The 25,252-nt window shown below is 39.2% G+C and overlaps 1 protein-coding gene across 2 annotated transcripts in view; it reads right to left on the reverse strand.

The window, feature by feature from the left end:
* The window catches only part of rcbtb2 (regulator of chromosome condensation (RCC1) and BTB (POZ) domain containing protein 2), a 36,581-nt gene extending 16,016 nt beyond the window's left edge, over positions 1 to 20,565 (reverse strand). For both annotated transcript variants that reach the window (XM_082180935.1, XM_082180936.1), the window contains exons 1-6: positions 20,399 to 20,565; positions 19,298 to 19,429; positions 11,634 to 11,784; positions 9,405 to 9,571; positions 5,700 to 5,858; positions 105 to 212 (exon numbers count right to left, since the gene is read on the reverse strand). In XM_082180935.1, the coding sequence (XP_082037061.1) occupies positions 105 to 212; positions 5,700 to 5,858; positions 9,405 to 9,571; positions 11,634 to 11,784; positions 19,298 to 19,423 (711 nt within the window). In that variant the 5' untranslated portion in view covers positions 19,424 to 19,429; positions 20,399 to 20,565. The remainder of the gene's footprint in view (positions 1 to 104; positions 213 to 5,699; positions 5,859 to 9,404; positions 9,572 to 11,633; positions 11,785 to 19,297; positions 19,430 to 20,398) is intronic.
* Between the last annotated feature and the right edge of the window lie 4,687 nt (positions 20,566 to 25,252).

Here is a 25,252-nt window from a genome sequence, read left to right on the forward strand (position 1 = left end):
ATTTTTTTCCTTGATCATTGCAAAGTAAAAGCTGTTCCCTAAGTTTTTCTCAGGAAAGCCACCATTATCCCACTGATTAGTACCCAGAAGTCTTTGTTAGTCACCTGTACGATGTTGATTCCCTGTAAGGCAGCGATCCGGCAGGGGGTTTGCTGGTTGCCATTGTTGCCCAAACCGAGCTGCCCATTGCAGTTATAACCCCAGCCATATGTCTGTGGACACAGAGCCTTGAGTTAAACCTACTGCTGATTACAGCATGTAATGCACAGCAACAACAGAAAACCAACTACAATTATCATTTTACCACGTCAACTTTCTAACAAGGAAAACTCTCAACATTGGGTGTGAGAAAAGTATCATTGAGAAGAACCACAACATTAACGAAAAACTTTTAAAAACTCCTCCATACCACTGAACCCAGAAACTAGATGAATGTAGCCAATGTGTGTAAATCTAAAAAAAGGCTCTAACTACTTACAGTTCTCACGGTTTCTCATGGTATTTGTGTTTAAGGCACAAAAATGAACATCCTGGCTGACAGCCAAGACAGTTACAATCACAGTCTGCAACATAATAAAACTGTGAGTAACTGAACTAAATATCATGTCCAGACAGCATGCCAACATGTCTCGACTGCATGCTCGCAGTACTTAGTGCAATTAGTTATGAAAATAAAATACAAATTATTATTCATGCCCCATGACACATGCCTAAATTCCATAAGGAATTTTATTTTCTTTATGTGTTTGCTAATCCACCAAATAGTAATACATGTTATTACTTGTGAACAGTGTTAAAGGGACACTCCACCGAAAAATGAAAATTCTGTCATCATATACTCACCCTCATGTTGTTTCAAACCTGTATGAATTTCTTTCTTCTGCTGAACAGAAAGGAAGATATTTAGAAGAATGTCAGTAACCAGACAGTTTCTGGTACCATTGACTTCCATAGTAGGAAAAAAATATACTATGGAAGTCAATGGTATCTAAAACTATCTGGTTACTGACATTCTTCTAAATATCTTCCTTTCTGTTCAGCAGAAGAAAGAAATTCATACAGGTTTGAAACAACATGAGAGTGAGTATATGATGACAGAATTTTCATTTTTCGGTGGAGTATCCCTTTAAGTAAAGTTACTTCTAAAAGTAATGCGTTACAAAATTGAGTTTCTCCCTTAAAAAAAAGTAACTAATTGTGTTGGTTACTTTTTATGGAAAGTAATGTGTTACGTTACCCTGGTATTCCAGAGTTCTCGCTAGAGCACAGACTGAATTTGCTCAGCGAGTTACTCTGGTGTCGAATAATACATGCTCATTAAATATGCCCCTCGATCTGAGCTGCACCAATCACATCGGGTTATCTGATATAGGCGGGCCAGAGGCGAGCTAAACAGAAGACGACAGCGTGTGACGTCGAAGTCATTAATAAACATTGCGAGATGCCTATGGATGAACACTAGGTGTTTGAAACGGCTTTGGCCGCTACAATGAACGAGTTAGACTTGGCTTTTTTTATCTAAAACAGGAACAGAAGACGCCGCTCGATTAGTTTCTTTGCAAGAAGGACGTTTTTGCCGTTTTGCCGACCGGATACGGTAAGAGAGTATAATCTACCAGTTAGCTCCACTGGTAGCTAAGCGTATGGGGTTTATTGTTGTGATTGGTCATAGTGTTATCCAATTGCGTGCAGTGAGATTTTCAAATGCATGCTTGGTGCCGCCCCTCGAGCTGGCCGATTTTCATTAGTCGACGCCAGACCATTAATCTTTTAGATTTAGGTCTGGATTTCCAGGCTAGTGTTACGTTACTTTTGCGTTACTTTTTCTCGCCTGGGTTGGGCTTGCTTGTTTGTTTCTTTAAAGCTCTATTTTTGGCAAATGTTCAGGCCCTTTCACACCAAAAGTAAAAAGAATGAGCCTCAGGCTGAAGGAAATGCAAATTCATGCCTGTACAGTTCAACCCCATTTTTAGAAAGTTGGGACATTTTGTATAATGCAATAAAATCAACAATCTGTGTTAAGTGACAATGGTTTTCCAAAGTACTCCTGAGCCTATATTTACATTTACATTTACATTTATTCATTTAGCTGACGCTTTTATCCAGAGCGACTTACAATTGCTATATATGTCAGAAGTCGCACGCCTCTGGAGCAACTAGGGGTTAAGTGTCTTGCTCAGGGACACATTGGTGTCTCACAGTGGATTCGAACCCGGGTCTCTCACACCAAAGGCATGTGTCTTATCCACTGCGCCACCACCCCCCCGGGGTATTTAACACCGTAACATGATGGTTTCTCGTGTAATTTCATCTTGAGGGCTCAAAGGTCACGCACATTCAACTGAGGTCACCTGCCTTGCCCAACAAGACTGAGATTTCTCTGGATTCCCTGAATCTTGGTAGATTAAGTATGGTAGATGGTGAAAGACCACAACTGTCTGCAATCTTGCATTGATAAATTAAGAAATCAGAATTGTTTGACAGTTCTCTCATGAAATTTGGCACAAAGTGGTGAGCCATGACCCATCTTTGCTTGCAAAGACCGAGTTTTTGGTGGATGCTCCTTTTACACTCAAACATGATACCCTCATCTATTACCAGTTCACCTGCTCATTGTGGACTGTTTCAAAAGAGTTTAACTTGGATAGGCTATAATCTTTTCATTTTGCCTCAGTCCCAACTTTCATGGAGTGTGTAGCAGCCATCAAAATCAAAATATGTTTATATCTACAAAGTACAATTACGTTGATCAGTAAAAACATTGGACATTTTTTTCTTGTACTTTTGTCAGTTAAATAAAGGTTAAAGATAATTAACAAAATCACAGATTCTTGATTTTATTGCATTTTACAAAATGTCCCAACTTTCTGGAAATGGGGTTGTAGATTGCGCAGCTCAAACAAGCCTTTCAGCTGTGCTGCCCTTCTGGATCCTAGAAGAATACGACGCAGGAGAAGAAAAATCAACACTCTTACTTCAGCAACAAAAACAAAAAGTGTGATTTTTTTTCCAGCCGGTGCAACAAAATTTTAGAGGTCGTACTGGTGCCACCAGCACATTGCCGAACTGATAAAAGCTGCCATTTCTGCTGCATATGAGAAACAAATCAGGTTCTGGCACCATCATCTGTAAAACTTAGTGGCACTGGTGTCATTGGATTGAACTGGTTGAATTGGATCAAAGGTCAACAGCAGAGGCTGCGTTTACACTTGGCATTAACATGCGACCTGTATCCGGATGTTGTCCACACACGCATTGAAAAGACAAGTGTAAACGCGCTTCTGATCGGGATGTTATCCGATCAGCGTATCCAGGTTCAGAGGAAGTCGAGGATGCATTGTGATCGGATCTCAGTGTAATGTAAACGCAATCCAGCCATCATGTCTGCATTCACAGGTGGAACCCCGCCCACTGTCATTACTCCCCCTCCTCTCTCCAGGAATTGCTGCACGTAGCTGTGTGGTTTTGCGATACAGGTCGAGTGCGAAGTACATCGCAAATATACTGAAATGTTTGCTTTCGCACCCTAAAGTTGCAGAACCATTCATTTTCTGTAAAGAATGCGCATTTTTCCCACCACAGCTGGGATACGTTTCTCTGTACCGTTTCCATTACAGAATCTATCCACATTATTAGCACTTGCAGCCTCTTCATCCTCCTCATTTTGCGAGATTTGTAAAATGTGAAAACTGTTTTTAAAAGAACTCCCACCACTTCAGGTCGACTTTGCACCAGATCCATCCGGGGGGTTTTTTTCGCGGGAATGCGAGATCCGATCTGTTATCCAGATACAGAAGCCACTTGATGAGGACAGGTGTAAACTAGGGCTGTACTCAACCAAAGAAAATCTTGGTCGACTGAAGTCCTGAAATTTTCGACTAAAAATCGACTAAAAATGACGGTAAAAAAAAAAAATGTTAAATTAATTAGATGCGCACTGTGCGCAGTACTTGGCAGCCTTGTTGTCCGCCTAAATGAATTATAAATAAACATAAAAAACTAGTAGGCTATTTGCAGTATATTAAATCGTTTTTGACCTAATTATTTTGCACTGAAACGAGTCTGACACTCTGACAGCGTTGCATCACGTGCACCTGCGCAATATCATAGCTTATGATTTCCTAAAATAGTACTATGTTGTCAACTAGTGATATCATCACAAGAACTGTTGAGGAATATGCAACATAATTTAGACAATTATTTTTGTCATATGTTATAATAATAAGTTATAACTGTCAGACACTATCATTTCACCGTGCATGTCCTCGCACCGAGCGAGGCTGAACATGAGCTCAGCTTCGCAGCTGAGACACGAATAGACTATTAACTTAAAGCTTTTACTCTTAATAAACACAAAAGGCACGTCGTCCACTTTAATAAAAAAAGAATATTTATTAAACAAACCAGATCAAGAGCAGAAACGAAATAAAGTGCATAACTGAAAAATAAAGCATCCTAGGCTCAAAACTAACACAACCAACAGCACAGCGCAATTACGCATTAGGCTCCAAATAAAAAATAAAAAATTTAGGTTATCACACTAAAACATTGAAATATGCAAATTCTGATATGTTCATATAGCCTACTCAAAACAGACAGGGCAAGCTAACGCAGACAAGTGAGCTTACCACTTTTAGATGATATGTCATGTTTGTCGTCGAGCTGTGGAAAACTGTTGCTTGCAAACTTTGCATTCGACCTTTTTCCTGTTATCAATTTTAACTAAATGCTGCCACACTGTCGATTTCTTTGTTGTTGACATGTTAGAAGAGGACTGACTATTAAACGCTCTCACAATTAAATAAATAATATTCAGCATTAAACCTTCTATAGTTATCGCTCTCTCTTGGGTTGGGCTAATCCAAAAAAGGTGAAAACAAGGGGGGTGTTCTGAAGACAGACTGTTACAGTGAAACAAGGGTACTCTGAAAACACCCCCATTAGCAGTTAGTGCTTTCCACCTGATGAAATGAGCGCGCCTCAGCGCGGCAAAACTGATGAAATGAACGCGGCAAAAAATCGACCAATCAGAATTTTGGTCGAACCAGAACGTATCGACCAATTAATCGACAAATCGACTGGGACAGTACAGCCCTAGTGTAAACGCACCGTGTCCCGATTGGCTTATGATCCGATCTGCTTGATGATCGCATGTTAATGCCAAGTGTAAACGCAGCCAGAGACATTGGTTAATAAAATTAGATTAAATACTATGTGTTATTTGACATATTTAATTATTGCAGGTTTGAGTAATATTCTAAGTTTGCGTTTGACTGTTTTTATTCATTTTGAGGAATACTGAATGTGTTTTTGTGCAAGTGAGATGAGTAAATGCATGTTCACATTTAGTCTAGATCTACAATAACATCATGTTCACACACAGCGCACACAACGCCTCTGCACTTACTCACGATTTCTCTCAACATGAGGACAGGAGAGCTGTCAGTCAATACATGAGGAAACAAAGTAACTTGCATAACTTGTTTGTAAAACTAACTCAGATATTTTGTCGTAAACTTGATTTACAGTAATGTAAAGTAATGCGTTATTTGTTACTTAAAGTAATCTGATTACGTTACTTGTGTCACATGTAATGCGTTACACCTAATACTGATATCATTGAACATATTTGATTATTTTTATCAATCGATTGTCATGTGTAGGTATTGATTAAACTCTTGTTATTAATCTCAGCTCACCTCTCCATTGTCCAGGACGGCCATGGAGCAGAGCTGTCCGCAGGCGATGTTGACCACCACCTTGTTCTGCAAGCAGCTGCTGACCCTGCGCGGGGTGGGCTGGTTGGCCGTGGATCCCGAGCCCACCTGCCCGGAGTTGTTGTAGCCCCAGGCAAACACCTGTGCACAAGAGAGGACAAGAGACAATTACAAATAATCATTTGTGGCATACAAACTTTTGCGATTTGATAAAGGCACTAAGCCAAATTGCATTCGATTTTAGTTCTTTTGATGGATACTTAATAAAAACAATAGCACAAAACACAACGTTAGAGACCTTTTGTTAGATTGGGAAGTTTAAACTGTGGCGGTTAATGTCAGATCTCTCTCTCATAGATCTCTCTCTCTCTCTCTCTCTCTCTCTCATTGAGATACATGAACAGTGTGTGTTATTGTTGTCTCATGCAGTTTTATCCCATCTCTGTGTTAAGACAACTACCACTCCTTCAGAAATACCTTAAGCGTTCCCAAATACGGCTTCATGCTGGGACACTCAGACGCACACCTGCTCTGTCTTCATGATCCAACACTTCAATGTGTTATGATGTATGTTCAGTACCATGGAAACATCCTTAATGTCTTTTTTTCAAGCTAGTAATTTTCAAGAATAATTTTGTGGGGAATGTTTTCAAACCTGTATCTCCAAGGAAAAATGTTTCTTTGGAATGTCATTTTGTAATCATGTTAAATGAGCGCAGACAGGTTTACTCACCAATTTACTGTAATTTTCATAATCTGTATGAAGTATTCAATCCGAGAGTTGCCCATTTCTAAAGTTAGATACTGAAGCAAAATATATGTTTTACTAACTTAAATTTTTGTAACTTTGTTTTTCCATTTTTCACATTAAATTAAAAAAACTGAAGTGGAAAAAAAAAGTTTCCAACACAGACAAACACCAGATTACAGTATGTCACTTCTACGTCTATCCACGACCCGACAAGCACCTATTTAACATGTTCAATCTGTGAAAACAAGCTCCAACAGATGCCAACACACTGATCCGACAAAACCAGACGAAGTGTCTGGCCTTGACAGAACTGAGGCTTTGCATTGTTAATGTGTGTTCACTTCAGTCACTCACAAACAGTGAAACATCCAAGTACTGGGGTTATCATTTTATCATCACATTTTCCTGAATTTGATATCTCTGTTCATTGACAGCCTTAGTGCAAACAGAAAATAAAGACGTTACTTTTCCAAACAACATGCCATGGTTATTTCCATTTAGAGACCATTACGTTGAAGATTTTCTGTCCCTGTTATATCTGAGCTCTAGATTCCAGTTTATTTCCTGTTTCCGGAGTTTCTAGGAGCTCTCATTTGTTTAGTTCATCACCTGTGTCTAGTTTAGCTCATTACACAGTGTGTATATATATAGTCATTTGTTTTATTCACTGATTGTACAACGTGTTGAAGTTGAGCTATAGTTTCGGTTTGCTTTCCTTGTTTCCTTTTCTTTGTGCAATTAAATACTGCTTGCAATTAGATCCTTGCATCTACTGAACCCAAACGTGACAATATCTTTATAATACCACTTAATATTGTTCACACATAGTAAACATGGGTCTTTACCCATTAAAATATACAGCTGCCTTTATAATTTAGGAAGGGGTCCCTCACAAGGGGATTATAGTATTTAGGGCTCAACGTTCAAACTAAAGCACCAAAATTGTTGTATAAAGGAATATTCAATATAATGATAATAACATAGCAGTTGTAATAAAAATGGCACTTGATATTAGGGGTGTGACGATAACCGCATCACCGCAATATCGCGTTAATGAGATGCCTACCGCGGTGTGAGGTCATCACCGCACCTTTTTTTTTTTTTTTTTTTGAAAGTTACAGGAGTGCATATGGTGTGTGATATGAACTATAAACACATTCATTTTTGCTTATAATTTACTGTATTCTGCGAGTCCCATGTTCAAGTGCTTCTGGAGAAAAAAAAAACGCTTCCTGCGCAAGGGAGGGACAGTCCGTTAAACATATGGGGGATTTATTTTTTTGTGTGTTTCTGATTATTATTAATTAACTGCTATAGGTTTCAGTACTTGTGATGTTTACAGATAATGTTCAATTAAATACAAACAAACACAGGCATAAAAGACAAGCAAACAGTTGTTAGATTTTAATTGCAAGTAGCGATCTCTCTTATGTGGTAGGCCTATAGGCAATAACAGTTGACGGCGCTAGCCGAATGATTTAAAAAATAGCCACGAGTATAGTGTCTAAGCCAAATACTGTGTCGCCTTTGAGGCAGGTGACAATTAAGGGGAAGCCGGTGAATTTGGACAAGGCAATATGCCGTATTTGTCGCACAAAAGTATCCGTCTCGCGAGGAAATACCACTAACTTAAGACCACATCTTAGAAAAATTAACCATCCTGTGGCGTTTGCTGGACTTAAGTGCAGCACACCTACCTTAGGTCGGCGACACACTGGCTGCGTGGCGTGTCCGTTTTTATTTCGGCTTTATTTATATATGAGACGCGCGTCTCAGTTGCAGCACGAGCCGCGCGGAAAAAAAGCGTGCATGCTAGAAATAGAACCGACGCCTATTTTTCACGCAAGCCTGTTGGAAGCGTTTCCTGGCTAAATAGAATAGGAAAAAAAATTTTGTATGTCATTTTGACATGAATACATATTAATAAATTACATTTTGATGTTTGAAAGTTTAGGTTTTGACATAAATGCAGATATAAATGTAATTAAAAAAAATATTATCGATTTTCAAATATTGCACCTGTCAATACAGAACGAAATATTCTGTAGCCTATTTTGCCGTCAATACTGCCGACGCTGTCTTTGCTGTTATATATTTATGTTTAACATTAAGTATAGGCCTTCCACAACTCTCTCCCCATATGTCGAATATATCACCAATGAGGCTTATATGTCACCTAGCAGCAGCAACGCTGTTTCTGGTGTGCAAAGAAAGACATAAAAAAAGCCACGCAGCTGACACGCAATAGAAACGCCACACTCACACCACGCAGCCAGTGTGTCGCCGGCCTTAATTAATAGTTAATTATTCATATTTACAATTTAATATAAATGTTCATTTGTTTATTTGTTAATAAAGAATACTGCTTTATGTTATTCATTTCCATTGTCATTTACAAGCTACATGCATTCTTGATCGCGTCTGCAGTGTGTGACGCGGCCGCGGGTGATTTTTATTTATTTATTTATTTTTTTGGGGGGTGGGTGGGGGGTCGGTTAACCGCCAAACCGCGAGATTTGTTGCTTCTTTACCGCGGTAAGAAAAAATCCCATACCGTCACAGCCCTACTTGATATGTGATAGGGCTGCATGATATCTTGTTTTAGCATTGATATCGCGATGTGTTCATCAAATGATACTCACATCGTCTGCTTATTTCATTTGTATCTTTGTTCTATTGTATTTACCTATGATTGTAATTTGTTTATAATTTTTTTATGCAGATTCACTCCCCTACAAAATCACCCCAATCATTCTAGAATGATTAATTCTTTCCAAACAATATTGTGCAGCCCTAATATGCTAGGTATTATGAAAAAAATGTTTTCTCTTGTGTAAAGCGCTTTGATCAACATGTGTTTGTTTTTAAAAGTCCCACTATAATCTGTCTTAAGATCCATTTCCTCATTTTTGTTTGATAATATCTCTTTTTTTTACCTCTCCCTCGGAGGTGAGGGCTATGGTGTGGTGGGAGCCGCAGGCCACCTCCGTCACTCTCTTGCTGATGAGGTTGGTGGAAACCAGGGCAGGAGTCAGGCCGTGGTTGGTGGTGCCGTTGCCCAGCTGACTGTAGCCATTGTGACCCCAGGCATAAACTTCTCCATCTACAGACACAGAGGACAAGAAGATACAGATCTGAGGATGAATCACTGGCTCAAGTCCTTATAAATAATAAGTAGATACACTTACACAATCTACTCCACAAGTAAGGCAAAAATACGACTGAACTTGAACATCTGACGCACATGATTTAATTAAAGACTCAGGCCTATTGCTGACCATCTGAAAACATCTGTTGTGTCTCAACTTTTACCTCAGTGAAAAAACAATGGGCCTCATTCACCAATATCTTCCTAAGAATTTTCTTAACTTTGTACTTAATAAACTTCCTAAGAAAAGTCTACGTCGGATTCATGACATGTTCTTAAACAACAGAATTGTTCGCACATGTGTTCTTAGGATTGAGCAATCCCACGTCTTCGTAATTGAAAGCGTGTGCCAGTTGTTTCCTCATTAGCATAAGAAAACACCCCGCAAATTCCCATTTAAGGACATGACACTTCAGGGCCGTGTGCAAGAAAAGTTGGAGAATGTCGAATAGACGCACAGACGGCGGTGATCCACCGAGGTAAATGCCAAACGAGGCATAATATTTGATTTAATCAGCTGAATTGCTGATGTAAATTGCAGTGTTAGTGTTTCTTTGCACACTATGATTTTTTTTATAAATGATCAGAAATACATTACAGTAAAACACTCTCATTGTAAACGACTGTAGAATTAAATAAAACGCAGTAACCAATTATTTGGAGCAAACTGTTATCACTCAAATGTGTGTAAGAGTGCTCTTGAGTGTGCGTAGATTTTCTTCTTAGCCAAGAACAAATCCAAGATAAGAAAACATTAGTGAATGACAGAATCTTCATAAAAAGTGCACAAGTGGGGTTTAAGAAAACATTTCTTTGTAAGAATGGTTGGTGAATGAGGCCCTTCATTCTCCAAAACTCCATGTTGTGACACGTAGAATATTTCTCTCATCAAGTCACCACCAAATACAGCGAAATTAGACAGCATAAAGATGTTGCACCACAAAATATTAGGCACGAAATAGACGTTGTGACCAACTTTACTTCCATATTGTGGTGTATTTCTGAGTGAAACAGCAAAGTCTTCAAGGTCTTAGCATTGTTATTAGAATTATATTAAACAGATGAACACTGACCTCAGAGACATCACACTTTCCAAAGCCAAATCTGATACACAGTTAAGTCAGCCAAATCACATCTGATTGTTGAACATCTCCCATGAAATGCTGTAATGTAATCTCAAGACTGAAAAAACCATAAACACTGGATTTAACCGAATACTAAAATTCTCAACAGAAATTTGACACCACAACAAAAACTGAAAAGCCTAAAAAAAATATTGCATAAATACTAATAATTATTATTTAAAAATGAATAATAATTCAACTATGATGTAGCCACTACACTTCTTTACATCCCTCTCAACGCTCTTTTGCTTGTGATCATTTCCAAAATCAGATCCACACCCACTTCCCCAAGGTCTGTGTATATACATTTACTATCTTGACAAACTAGTGTAAATATCATTAGGGACAAGACTCCAGCGTATACATGATAATATATGAACACTGTTTAACGGGCTGCACAGTTAAGACAAAATACTGTACAGATGTGAATTTGCATTTCCTTCAGCATGAGGCTTATTCAGTTTACTTTTGGTGTGAAAGGTTTATTAAAAAACAAACATGCAGGCGCAGGCGCAGCCCAGGCGAGAAAACGTTGCGCAAAAGTAACGTAGCACATTACTTTCTATAAAAAGTAACACAATTAGTTACTTTTTTACAGAGTAACGCAATATTGTAATGCATAACTTTTAAAAGAAACTTTCCCCAACATTGATTATTACTATTATTAGAATATTGGGGTGCTTTTATGTTGTTATTAATAGGCTATGAATATGAATTATGTGTCATGCTTGGAAGCGCCAGAAGGTCATGAGGCCACCAGCATAATCAAGTGAAAATTTAACGTTTTTTACCATGGTAGGATTTATAATTTCACCATCCTGCAACCAAAATTATTTGGTCCAACAAAATACCAAATCATTGCCATTATTCCATGTTAAAAAGATTTGTCAAACCTGCAGTGGCGATGACCACGTGTGGCCCTGTGCCGTAGCTCAAAGAGACAATTTTCTTCCCACACAAGATGTCGATCCGCCTGGGCTCAATGGAGCTCTGCGTGTCCCCGAGGCCCAGACAGCCACTGCAGTTCGTCCCAAGTGCAAACACCTGCGGGCGGACACACAAACACATGAGTAAGGGGACTAATGGTTCTCACATGAGTTTTATATAAAGTTTACTTATATTTCATTATGGACCATGTGCCAGATATACTAAACAGGGCAAATTAGCGAGAGAGCGCAATCCCATAAAAACACTGATGGGATTGTCTGAAGTTCTGAGGGTGAAAACTTCTTCCTCTCTGAGTGGATAAAACTCCCCCCCTTCTACCATGAGCTCTCTGCGATTCCTCCTATAGCAACTATCACAGCATGTCAAGGACAAAAAGGGTTAAGACATGCTTTTGTTGGCCGTTAATGGTGACATATTAATTATGCCGCTTTTTACAAGATGTAATATAAATCTATGGTGTCCCCAGAATGTGTCTGTGAAATTTCAGCTCAAAATACCCCCCACATCATTTATTATAGCTTGTCAAATTTGCCCCTTTTTGGGTGTGAGCAAAAACACAACGTTTTTGTGTGTGTGTCCCTTTAAATGCAAATGAGCTGCTGCTTCCCCGCCTCCGTTCAGAAGACGGACGATCCTTTACACGAGCTTCGGATACTCCGGCAATAACAAAACACACGAATAATCTCACTCATCCAAAATCTCAGAAATAACCAGGAGCGAGTGCAGACTTACGGAGAGACTCAGGAAGAGGCTGCAACTTTTAGACGGGCACCTGGACGTTTCTGAATGGTTAATGGATACATTTATGTAGTTGTTGTGGAGTTATGTACAGTCATGTTTAACTTTTACACAAATTGACACTCATCTGTGCAGCAACTACAGAACAGTTTGCCTGCTTTGCTCCAACTTTTGCCATTGCGTTAGAACTGGTTACGCCGTTGTTGCGTGCAAAACCAAATGGCGGCGCCGTGGGTGGAAACGTGCAGAATAAGGGGCAGTAATATTATAATAAGTTCCAAAAAAAATTGGATTGGCTTATTTTTTGACATGCTTGCAGAGAAAGGCTTACAAAAACAAAGTTACTGGGTTGTCACTTTTCATGTTTTCTGGGTTGGTTGATGCACAGGGGACACGATTATAGCACTTACACAAAAATATCCAAATCATGTGTCATTAGTATCCCTTTGAAACAATCAATCATAATTTTTTGACATTTTCATGGAAAAGTGTGTGAAAAAGTGTGTTTTATGATCGGTCACAATTGTGACCGGTGGGATACTGTGTTGTATCAACCATTGGACAGACTGAATATAGGTCTATTTGACCTGTTTGTGTGTGTGTGTTTTTTTGTGTGTGTGTGATCTGTTGGGTTTATATTCAGTGAGCATATCTGCAATATATTGAGGTCCTAGGCCATTGAATGATTTATATACCAGTAATAATACTTTAAAATCAATCCTTAATCTAACTGGGAGCCAGTGTAAAGACCTGAGGACTGGTTTGATATGTTCATATGTTCTGGTTCTGCTCAGAATCCTGGCAGCAGCGTTCTGTATGAGCTACAACTGTCTTATGGTCTTTTTGGGAAGGCCACTGTATGCAACCACTTGCAGTATGTGTGTGTGTGTGTGTGTGTGTGTGTGTGTGTGTGTGTGTGTGTGTGTGTGTGTGTGTGTGTGTGTGTGTGTGTGTGTGTGTGTGTGTGTGTGTGTGTGTGTGTGTGTGTGTGTGATCTGTTGGGTTTATATTCAGTGAGCATATCTGCAATATATTAAGTTGCTGTAAAGTTGCAGTAGGTGGGAAGTTAGGTAGCAGCATAATTAGCTAGCTAGCTAGTCTTCCTTGGGTCCGTGTGTGTGTGTGTGTGTGTGTGTGTGTGTGTGTGTGTGTGTGTGTGTGTGTGTGTGTGTGTGTGTGTGTGTGTGTCTGTGTGTAAAATTAGGTAGAAAGTTAGGTAGCAGCAGAAAGTAAGGTAGAACAGTTAACCTATGTGTATTAGCATGTAGATACAATGGGTTATCCCACCGGTCACTATTGTTGCCGGTGACATGTTTGTGAGTTCTATGACCACATTAAACAAAGTTGAGTAATTGCAAATGCATATATCAATACTAGACACCTTAAACATGATGTGCACCAAAAATCTATCTTTATGTTAACATACTTTACTATCCTTTTCTTTGGGAGCTTTCTTGCTGCCATCCTCTTCTCTTGGCGCAAACAGGAAGTAAACAGCTCTGGTCATGTGACAATTTACAGTAAACATGCGACACTGCACATATTTCATTGAGACCCTTTAGTTTTCCAATATCTGCTGGAAATGCATTGATAGATCATTCAGGAAAATTTTTATAGCCTTAGAAATGAAACATTTTTTTACGGTCACTATTGTGACCGCTTGGATTAAACATGGAAAAAGTCAGATTGTCATGATATGTCCCCTTTAAATAATCTTCAGTGAGACAGAAAATAAAAAGATGATGCAGAGATGACTAATATTGGATTAATAAGTCTCGCAACACACAAGTTTGAGTAACAGCGTTTTTACCATGTGTCACTATTGCTTTGTCTGTTACAGATCGTTTTATATGTACTCACTTTACTGTAAATTATGAAAGGTGAATATTAGAATGACAGTGCAACAAACGATGGTACATTCATTCATAATTCGGTTATTCTGAGGTTTTCAAAATTTCACACGTGTAATGGCGTGCTTGAATATTATTTTAAAATGAAAAACTGTTACTCATAGCAGCGGGCGTTTACTTCCATGTCTTGAAAGCGGCACATCTATTAAAAAGTGTGAAAGAGAGGGTCAAAAACAGGAAATACAGTTCATGACCCCTTTAAATACTCTCCTCCCATAAACTGTGTTTGAAAGGGAAACTCCTACAAATGCATAAGCAATAAGGTCAGCCATAAAAATAACGCCTTTTCAGCGCTAGTTTGTCACTTAGTGTCTTCTAAACATTCGTTTTTTAACACCAAAAGAGGGTTTGCGGATAGTTATGGCTCTGAGTGCTCCTTCTAGTGTAACTACAATCCTGTTTACACATCATTCTTAAAGGCACAAGTGTGTTGTCACTTTAGCACTTGATCCCTGCTAATGTGTTGAAACAACATGTGAAAGAAACTTTCTCAAGACTTTTGATGACAAAACCTTTGTTGTAAAGGTAAATGGTACCTTAACTGTTCTCCATGTTTTGTTTTGTTTCCTATTCAAATATCTATCTAAGCTAAAAGGAAAACAGAGCTAAAAAAAAGAAGTGTCCAGGCTCAGGACGTGCACCAAAGCTCCTCTCAGGAAGCAAACAAGGCTTGTGTTAGTATTACAGGCCTAAATATAGCCTCATTCTATCTGCTTATCAGCAGCCCAAGATCACTCTGGCTTTGTCTCTTTCCTATCGGTATATCTGTGCAGGGCTCGACAAAACTTTTTTGTCTGCTGTAAACTAGATTTCTAATCAGCCTGACACACTTTAATGCACCAATTCAAAAATAGTTTGATAGATATTTCCATGTTACGGCCAATAAAATTCAATGTCGTGATGCCTACATTTTCTGTCCGATTGCATTTTTTTCAGTTAAAAACGGATTTAAATGCTTAAAAAGATACCATATATATTTAGTACCTCTCCCATGTATGTACTCACTTTAACTTTTCAAAAACCATTAGTTATTTGTCATTTTTCTGTTATGTAAAGTGTCAAAATATCATGTGGTGTGACCGTCCGGCCATAGCTGCTGTTTTGGAAATTTGAAATTGCTCTAAATTTATTCACATTTATTTTCTGCACTATTTGGCATGATTTTCAAAGTGTTTTATAATCCTTTACAAAATTTCAAAGCATTTGCATTTATATTTCCATCATAATATTTACACAAACTTTGTCCGATGATGTCCATTTTATGAAATAGCATGTGGTGCGACCATCAAGAAACTACCACTTTGGGACTTTTATGTTGAAATCCATTAAAAAACACAGGAAGTTGCATCATATACCAATTTTACAAGGACCCATGGAAGCAGCAAGCAGGTTTGTAACTCTTAAAAATAACCTTTTTAACAGCTGGTATGTAGTTGCCACATTTGGATATCATGTGGTATGACCTCCAAAAAAAACCCCAATGAATATTAAGTTATTTCCACAAATTTATATTTTTATTATAAATTTCATAGTGACATTTTGTGGGAAGCTAGCTTGTTTTGTTTAGGTGGCCAATTCTGTGCCTGTAAATTTTGACTGAATTTGAAAATATCATGTGGTGCGACCACTGAAGTGTTATATCACAGTCCATGATATATATATCCTAGATTGGCAGTTTTTGTGCTTATATATTCAATTGATGGTTTATATATATAAAGTACTTTATTTTAGTATCATTTGGAATAGATTTTTTTTTTAATTTGGGTCATCTTTGTACAATAAATTTGTACTATTTATTAGTAATTTATTATGCATTAATTTATCATCTTTTTAATCTATTTTACCAGATGCCACTGCCAAGCAAAATAAAAACCGCTCGTAGTACCTTGCTAGGAAAAGAGAAAGTAAAAAAATGTTAAAAATGAAAACTATAAATAAAGCAACATGGAGTTTGGACAACTTGTGTGTTTTTCATTACATGGAAGAAATGCATTTTTTCGTTAACATGTTCTTCTGCTGTCATCTATCATTGGTCCAAAGTAAAGCAGACGATACACCATAGATTTATGACATGATGCTATATTACATTACTGTTTCAGCTACCAGAGAAGAAAGCGGCAGGGAAATATTCAATATGTCAAGTCAAGGGAGATGCCAGAGAGGGAGAAAAAGAAACAGAGAGAGAAATGGAGGGCTGCATCTAGTGCTTACAAGGAAAGGAAAAAGATGGCAAACGCTGTGTTAGACCTTCCACCGCCATCTATGGAGAACATTCCAGCAGTTCTGGTCGATGTAGATGAAGCACAAGAGCAGCCAGAAAACCCAGGTCAAGCTGTGGTAGACCCCATACCTCTGAATGAGGATTTTAATTGTCCTCCACACCAGAGATCAGAGAAGGACTATATCTTCAGCAGAGAAACGTAGCAAAAGACTGCAGAGAGAGAGGTGTAAACTGAAAAAGCAGGTCTTAATACTGAGGAAACAGCTGGCAGAGACAAGAAAACGAAATGATAAATTCAGAAAGAGTGAGAAGAGGTTAATGGCAAGACAACAACTAGGCCTACGTGAAAAATTCAAGCAAGCCGTCAGCAGAGAGAAAGCAAGCCGTTATCAATTTGCTGTCCAGAGATGAAACTTTTAAAGATAAAGGCACCTTAAAGATACACCAGGTTTTGTATTCACAAGCTGCACAAATTAGTCATAGGGAAGTGGCGTGCTTCTGCAAGCATGCAAAAATAAAGACATGCTTATGTTATCAGCCAGTAAAAGTAGACCTGAGGGACACTATGTGCCACACTGAGGATCCTTCAAGCACTCCTGAGCCACCAAGGGAACAAGCTAGACTTCAAGACTTGAGTGACAAGTTTGTGATTGTAACTTATGATGAGCTTCCATATGTAGGTCAGGTCCTCCAGGTTAGCTCCAGTCAGGTGAAAAGAACTTATTCATGTGGCCACAAACTCCAGATGTCATTTTCTAATGTAAGAAAGATGTTCATCCCAGAACCTGAGCCAGCAACCTCTCGCTACTCTAAATTGAACAGCCAAGATTGGGCAAAGTTCAGAAATAACAATTAAATGTTTGTTCACAAGGCCACTAACTGTTTGTGATGAGGCATGATTATACATGGTTCTGATCCAAATGAAATCAAAATGTATTATTTCCATTGTCTCCATTGTCATCGTCAAGTTATGTTTGCGATGATTTTCATAACAAATGTTTATAAAATGTTTTTTCATAAAAATTCGGTGAAATTGTAATAAAATCTAGTTTAAATCTATTCTTTGTATGAAATGTATTGTTTACTGATCTCTGTAAATAGATTTTTAACAATATAAGGTCTTCGTGTCATTTGGAGCAACCACTCATCATGTGGTGTGACCAATAATAGCAATAACTGTTTTAAATAAAAAATATCTAATTTCTGTGGTTGAATTATAAATCACTGATACAGTAAGCTTAAGTGAATGGTATTTTTAAAACATTTTAATCAGTTTTATGCATCTTTTAACTGCATTTAAGGCGGCGACTGAAATTGCAGAACAAAAATATGAGATCATTATATAATACAAAAACTCAAAAGAAATGCCAATACTTTGTTTTTAAACACTTTAATTACTGAGAACGTAAAAAAAAAAAAAAAAAAATATTTTGTTAAGGAAATGAATTAATTTTAAGATAAATCATGGTCGCACCACATGACCACATCTGATTTCATCAGATGAAAAAACACTAAAATCACTTTTTTTTTAAATCACAATTTTTTTTAAATAATTAATTTTTGCATTTTGAAATTGGGCTGTCGAAAATCCTTATATGTCATTGACCCATATACTGTCTAAAACTGTAAATAAAACACTAGAAAAAATTATAAATATGTTAATAAATGTAATCCGGACTCACTACATTCGCCATGTTGTCATTATCATGTGACCTACCAGCATTAGTTATGTCTCTAAACTGCCATTCATAAATCCTCTCCAGTGGCCTCATGGGATACTAAAGCACTTCACAATCTCACTAGAAGATGTGGGTTATCCGGGTACTTTTCGCCCACTCTTTTACGAGTACAGTAAATTCAGACATACTTCTTTTGTCACATACTGTTTTTCGCCTACATATAGAAGGGAAGTATGCGATTTCGGACGCAGACACAGTTGTCTATGAATGGGTCATTGAATCTTTGACTCAACCGATTCGTTCAAAACGCTGAGTCATTCTGAAACACGGCTGAGTGTTGCTGTGAGATGAGCTATAATTCTCCTGTGATCTTTGTTTGGAACAATTTTCGCAGCAAAAACAGACAATATTGCGTCTAAAATGTAAGTGACTTATAACATTAACTACTTGTTTATTGAAATGTCGTGTGAAATCAGTGATAGTATTCAGGAAAACACCACTCTTGGTCGTGTGATGTTGCTTAACTGTAATATATGGTATATACATATAAAAACTCCACATTTTGAATATTTACCATAACATGTTAACTAATGTAACCCGTCAGTACATTATACATTATGTAGCATTATGCACTATTGATCGCCACTTACGCTAAATATAATAAAATCAGATTAATTCTCAAGTTTTGGTGATTCCCTGGTTATTTTTGTAATCAGTCCCCTTCAAAAAATCCACTTGTCCCGGGGACAAGCGTTAATGTGTCGAGCCCTGCTAATAAACAGCATGGCTATATATAAATCTATACATTTATATTTTCATTAATATTACACACTAAAATTAGCAATATAATAGTTATACAGATTTACTCTAAATTAAAAAATGATGTAAACCATTCACAGTACTTCTGACTGGTTTGTCATTTTGAAGCTCGTCTTACTGAAGCATCCTGATGTGTGTGTGTGAGTGTGACGGAGCACAAGCTCCACCCAACCTAATGAACAGCGAGGATCTGTCCTCATAATGCTTGATCTGTCCAGTAAAAGCTTTCAGCATTACTGCACCTCATCATTGACGGTAACGTAGATGGCCTCATTGGCGGCGCTGCCGAACACACAGGCTTGACGGACGAGCCGCAGCTCCTCAGGGGGCAGGAGGGCGAACACCGGCCACTTTCCCACGTCCAGCATACTACTCTGTGGTAAAACACACACACTCAACGTTAAAGAAAGCTGAAGCAGCATCTCACACAAATAGTTGCCTGCCTAACTAGACAGCATTTTTAGGAAAGATTAAACGTAATAGCTAAAATAAATAAATAAGAATAATAAATGATTAAAATAAATCAATTTATAATAAATATATGAATAAAACATTATCTAACTTGCATCTAACAGTACAGTACTGTCTTTTACACAAATTTTCATATTTTGGGGGTCCATGATGGCCATCTAAAAGAATGAAAAGCCCTGCTTTAAGATCCAGTGTAGAGTAGCATGTCATTTTCATTGTAAGAAAGACATACAACCAATAGGTGTTTACTATTGTGTTTATCAATATGTAGAAAGGTAGAATCATGGTGTGCCTGAAAATAAGAAGCATGGCCCCACAAAAGCACTTCATTGTAAGGGGAAAGCCATGAATATAAACTAACGTTAAATCTTTGCATGTGAAATTAAATAATAAAGCAACATAGTTAAATTATAACGTTTTACTTAAGACAGGTTATTTTACCTGACATAGATTATAAAAAAAAGACATTGCTGAACAAATATGTTACCAAACAACAACTTCTACACTAGTTGTTATCAAACACCTAACGTTAGTCAGGATTAGAAAGAAGCCTCAGTTATATGAATGTTTATGTAAATAAACGCGCGTGTTGTTACTCGGCTGTTAGCTAACAAGCTAACATATTTATAACACCTCCTCTGTTTACAGAGATAAAAACAATCCATAATCTGGCTTAAGCCTCAAGCTTAGATGTTAAATGCCCTGTCTGCAGCTGAATAGCAGTTGTTATAACATATTTAGAGGTGTTTGAATGGGTTAAGCTGCTAGCTGATGTTAGCCGGCTGGAGAGATAGATACATAGATTGACGTCATAGAGAAGTGTCAATCCAACTCACGCGAGGTTTTAAAATTAAAACTCTCTAACTGTTTACCTTGTGTTAATATAAACTCCAAAGTCTTCATTCCTGGTGTCAATAGGTGATGTAGACGTGGAGAAGCGGTCAGTTTTGCATGGCTAGGACTCGGAGAGAGGAGAGCATAGCTGTGGATGTGTGCAGTCTTCTTCTCTGCTAGCAGTGTGTGTGTGTGTGTGTGTGTGTGTGTGTCATAAGGGTGGATTGTAATCTGGATTTGAGCCAAACTTCCGTTACAAACAAATTACTATGGCAACTACAGTAAAATGGCATGGGTAGGGGGTGTAAAAACTACTCAAAAATTATACTTAAGTGAAAGTATAGATAACGAGTGAAAATTTTAACTCAATTAAAAGTCTAATATGGCCTACCCAAAAATAAACTTGAGTGAAAGTAAATAATAATAATAATAATAATAAAAATTAAAATAATAATAATAAATACAACTTCAACTTTTTAAAGTATTAAAAAAGTAGAAGAAACCAAGCAAAATAACAACAAAAGAAAAGCCTCCCTGGTAAAAACATAATAATCATGAGGCATTTACAATATGTTTAACATTTTATAATGTTTATTTAAAACACTAATTGTTTTTGAGATTTATTAAATTTATAATGGCCATCAAAATACAAATATTGTATAAATATTGCTGAAAAATTTGCATCCGTAGTGAAGTTACCATGGACCCGTCGATTAAACAATAAGTCATACTGACTTCTTCTGAAGCATATCTTCAGAGCTCACAAAAGGTATATGTTTTTTTTTATTTTTTTTTATCTGTTTCTTTATATTATTATATCTTTGATTATTAATAATATTGTTGCACTAAATCACGAAAAAAACTAAAACCTCTTTGGATAATAACAACCTGACCATCAAACTTCAAAACACCAATGCAAAAATTCTGCTTTGCAAGTCAACATAATATTGTAAAGTCTAAATATATATATATATTTTTTTTAAATTTAATTAGGTAAAACTAATTGCACTTGAGCAAAGTAAATGCTCCAAAACAATACAGTTGCTTGAGTATCTTACACACCCCTCGATATTGGTACTTCTCTAAAACCATAATAAATGTGGTTAAATTAAATATGAATTATACACACAGTGTAGCTGTAGGCTATTAGACCCGCTGACAAAAATATATATATATATATATATATATATATATATATATATATATATATATATATATATATATATATTGTATTAGTGCAATGGTACTACCATTGTGCCATAAATGTTACAAAATATATGCTTGGGCAAAAAAAAAAAAAAAAAAAAAGAAATAAAATGACATAATTCCCATTGTGACATCCCATTTTCTCAATGATCCGTGAATTGTATCTTTTCTCTAGGGGAAAATATATATATATTAAATTGCTTTTTTGTAGCCAAGACTTTAAGGTTTGTGTTTAAGGTTTGTGTTATATAATGAATTGGTAATCATATATATATATATATTTTTAACCAGTGAATCTATTCAGGTTGTAATGTTACAGGCAAGGATGTAGACATTCAGATATTCAGAATCATATATTTGGTATCTGAGAGGTGACTGAGGGTCTGACCCATGTCAGGAATGCAGTAACAGCGGCTACTCATTTATCACGGCTTCCAGAGAATAAATATGTACTCTTTTTATAATTAATTAATTTGGTCACACAGGCAAATTAAAGATGCTCTAAGCGATGTCACGCGTTTTTTAGGCCAAAACATTTTTTGTCACATACAGCAAACATCTCCTCACTATCCGCTAGCTGCCTGTCCCCTGAACACACTGTAAAAAAAAAACACGATCTCTGTAGACAGCCCAGCCCAGGCTCCACAAACGGCAAGAAAAAATGTATATTCTTGAGAATATTGATATGGCCGACACACGACCAAAGAGACGACATTCTGATGAACAAATAACAAAGAAGAGGGAAAAGGAGAAGGAACGCGCAAAGTCCCGAATTTACATCGGAAAAGCGTTCAAAAGGTGGCGAGAACTCCGCCAGCAGAAAGGCTTCCAATCCGAAATTCAGGTGGATCTGTTTTTGCTGGACAGGGTAAATCCAGTCTGGTTTTTCTAAATGGTTAGCGACTGTTTCAGGAAGCACGGAAGGGAGGGGGAGGGGACGGGATGAGGAGGAGGGAGGGTCAAGCTAGCCTCCGTTTTGTTTGACAATACTTCGAACATCAACAAGAAGTGACTTCACCCAACATCGCTTAGAGCACCTTTAAGCAAGAGTTATATTTTGTAGAAAGAGAAGTGTCAGTTTGAACTTCTTATCCATTTTATTCTGCTGTTCACCTGATAGTCTGTATGAGAAATGTAAAGTGTCTAAGGTCATGAAGGTCAGTAACGCACTACATGTATATTCACTGACACATATGCATACTTAGTATGTGTAATGTATATGCATTTGTGCCATGTGCTCTCTGTGGATGTAGTTTTCATGTTCTGTTGCAGTAAAGTCCTGACAAATCTCAGCCTTAAAGGGAAAGGGTATTGCCTATGTTTTTGTGCTTGCCGTGGTTGTTTATTATTATTTAAAGAGGCATGTGACCAAGGAATAGACTCCAGGAGAATTCAACAGCGTCCCAGTATGTATAAGTTATCAGTTTCATTCTGTTTGTTGTCCTGTATTGTTTAACGTTTATGTTGTAATGGGTTGCTATATTCCGTGTCTCCATGTTAACTCTAGCGTGTTTCTTTGTCTTGAATTTGCAATTAAATACTATTTTGTTTACTTCGTTGTCATGCTCGTTACTACAGCTACCAAATTGTGACAGAATACAGGACCCCTAAATGAAAATGGACTTGCCAGCAGTATGAATGCTCTGCTTGGAACAGCAAGGCAGAACCCTCGAGGACCACACAAGGGATTTTTTACAACTGTCATGCCTGACACCATTTCTTGATTGCTCATTAAGGGTATTTTACCACGCCAGCTTTAATGAGCAAACAAGGGGGGCTAAACTAAACTGCTAAACTGCCGGTACCTCCCTGACCCACTGAACTGCTTGCGCCTCCATGGCTCCCTGCATTTCCAGTACCTCCCTGACCCGCTGAAATGCCGGCACCTCCATGGCTCCCTGCACTGCCGGTACCTTCCTGACTCGCTGAACTGCCGGTACCTCCCTGGCTCCCTGCACTGCCGGTACCTTCCTGACACGCTGAATTGCTGGCGCCTCCATGGCTCCCTGCACTGCCAGTACCTCCCTGACCCACTGAACTGCCGGCACCTCCATTGCTCCCTGCACTGCCGGTACCTTCCTGACCCGCTGAACTGGCGGTACCTCCCTGGCTCCCTGCACTGCCGGTACCTTCCTGACCCGCTGAACTGGCGGTACCTCCCTGGCTCCCTGCACTGCCGGTACCTTCCTGACCCGCTGAACTACTGACGCCTCCATGGCTCCCTGCACTGCCAGTACCTCCCTGACCCGCTGAACTGCCGGCACATCCCTGGCTCCCTGCACTGCTGGTACCTCCCTGACCCGCTAAACTGCCGGCACCTCCATGGCTCCCTGCACTGTCGGTACCTTCCTGACCTGCTGAACTGCCGGCACCTCCATGGCTCCCTGTACTGTTGGTACCTTCCTGACCCGCTGAACTGCCAGTACCTTCCTGACCCACTGAACTGCCGGTACCTCCCTGGCTCCCTGCACTGCCGGTACCTTCCTGACCCGCTGAACTGCCCGTACCTCCCTGCCTCCCTGCACTGCCGGTACCTTCCTGACCCGATGAACTGCTGGCACCTCCCTGGCTCCCTGCACTGCCGGTACCTTCCTGACCCGCTGAACTGTCGGTGCCTCCATGGCTCCCTGCACTGCCAGTACCTCCCTGACCCGCTGAACTGCCGGCACCTCCATGGGTCCCTGCACTGCCAGTACCTTCCTGACCCGCTGAACTGCCGATACCTCCCTGGCTCCCTGCACTGCCGGTACCTTCCTGACCCGCTGAACTGCCGGCACCTCCCTGTCTCCCTGCACTGCTGGTGCCTCCCTGACCCAATGAACCGCTGGTGCCTCCATGGCTCCCTGCACTGCCGGTACCTCCCTGACCCGCTGAACTGTCTCTACCTCCCTGGCTCCCTAAGCTACCGGCACCACCCTGGCGGCCCATGCAAATAGTGCCGCCCTGGAAGCTTCCCATCCTGCCAGCACCACCCTGGTCATTCTCTTCTCCAGCCCTGCGTCAGTCTCCAGGATTATGTGTGGATTATCGCAAGGTGAATGCTTTGTCAAAATTCGAAGCATATCCAATGCCACGGGTTGACGAATGGCTTGATCGGCTTGGTACAGCTCGATTTTGTTCTGAGACTGGATTTATTTAACTAAAGGATATTGGCAGATCCCCTTATCACCTATACCCAAAGAAAAAACAGCCTTCACAACGCTGCTAGGGTTGTTCGGGGCACCGGCCACTTTTCAGCATCTCATGGACAGGATTCTGCGCCCGCTGCTGCATTGGCAGCATTGGCAGCATCATATGGAGCATCTGCGTGCTGTCCTGAGAGCGCTGAGAGTGGCCGGACTGAAAAAGTGTGCAGTTGGGCGTGTGGAGGTCAGGTATCTGGGCTTCCACTTGGGTCACGGGCAGGTGCGTCCCCAAATTAATAAGACAGCAGCAGTTGCAACCTGCCGGAGACCCAAGACCCAAAAGGAGGCAGTTCCTGGGGCTTCATTATTCAGACCTCACCAGCCCGCTGACTGACCTCACAAAAAAGGAAGCGCCAGATCCGAACCCCGGCCTGAGTCGGGCGGTGGGGGTATGTGGCGAGGGGGGCATGGTTCAGCGAGGTCCGCAATGGGAGAGAGAGACAGGAGACACGCACTTAAGTAGGTCAAGTGCAAATGAAAAACACCTGTGTCTGGTTACAG

The sequence above is a fragment of the Leuciscus leuciscus genome, assembly GCF_965113295.1.
Source record: "Leuciscus leuciscus genome assembly, chromosome: 9".
In the NCBI taxonomy this organism is placed as follows: domain Eukaryota; kingdom Metazoa; phylum Chordata; class Actinopteri; order Cypriniformes; family Leuciscidae; genus Leuciscus; species Leuciscus leuciscus.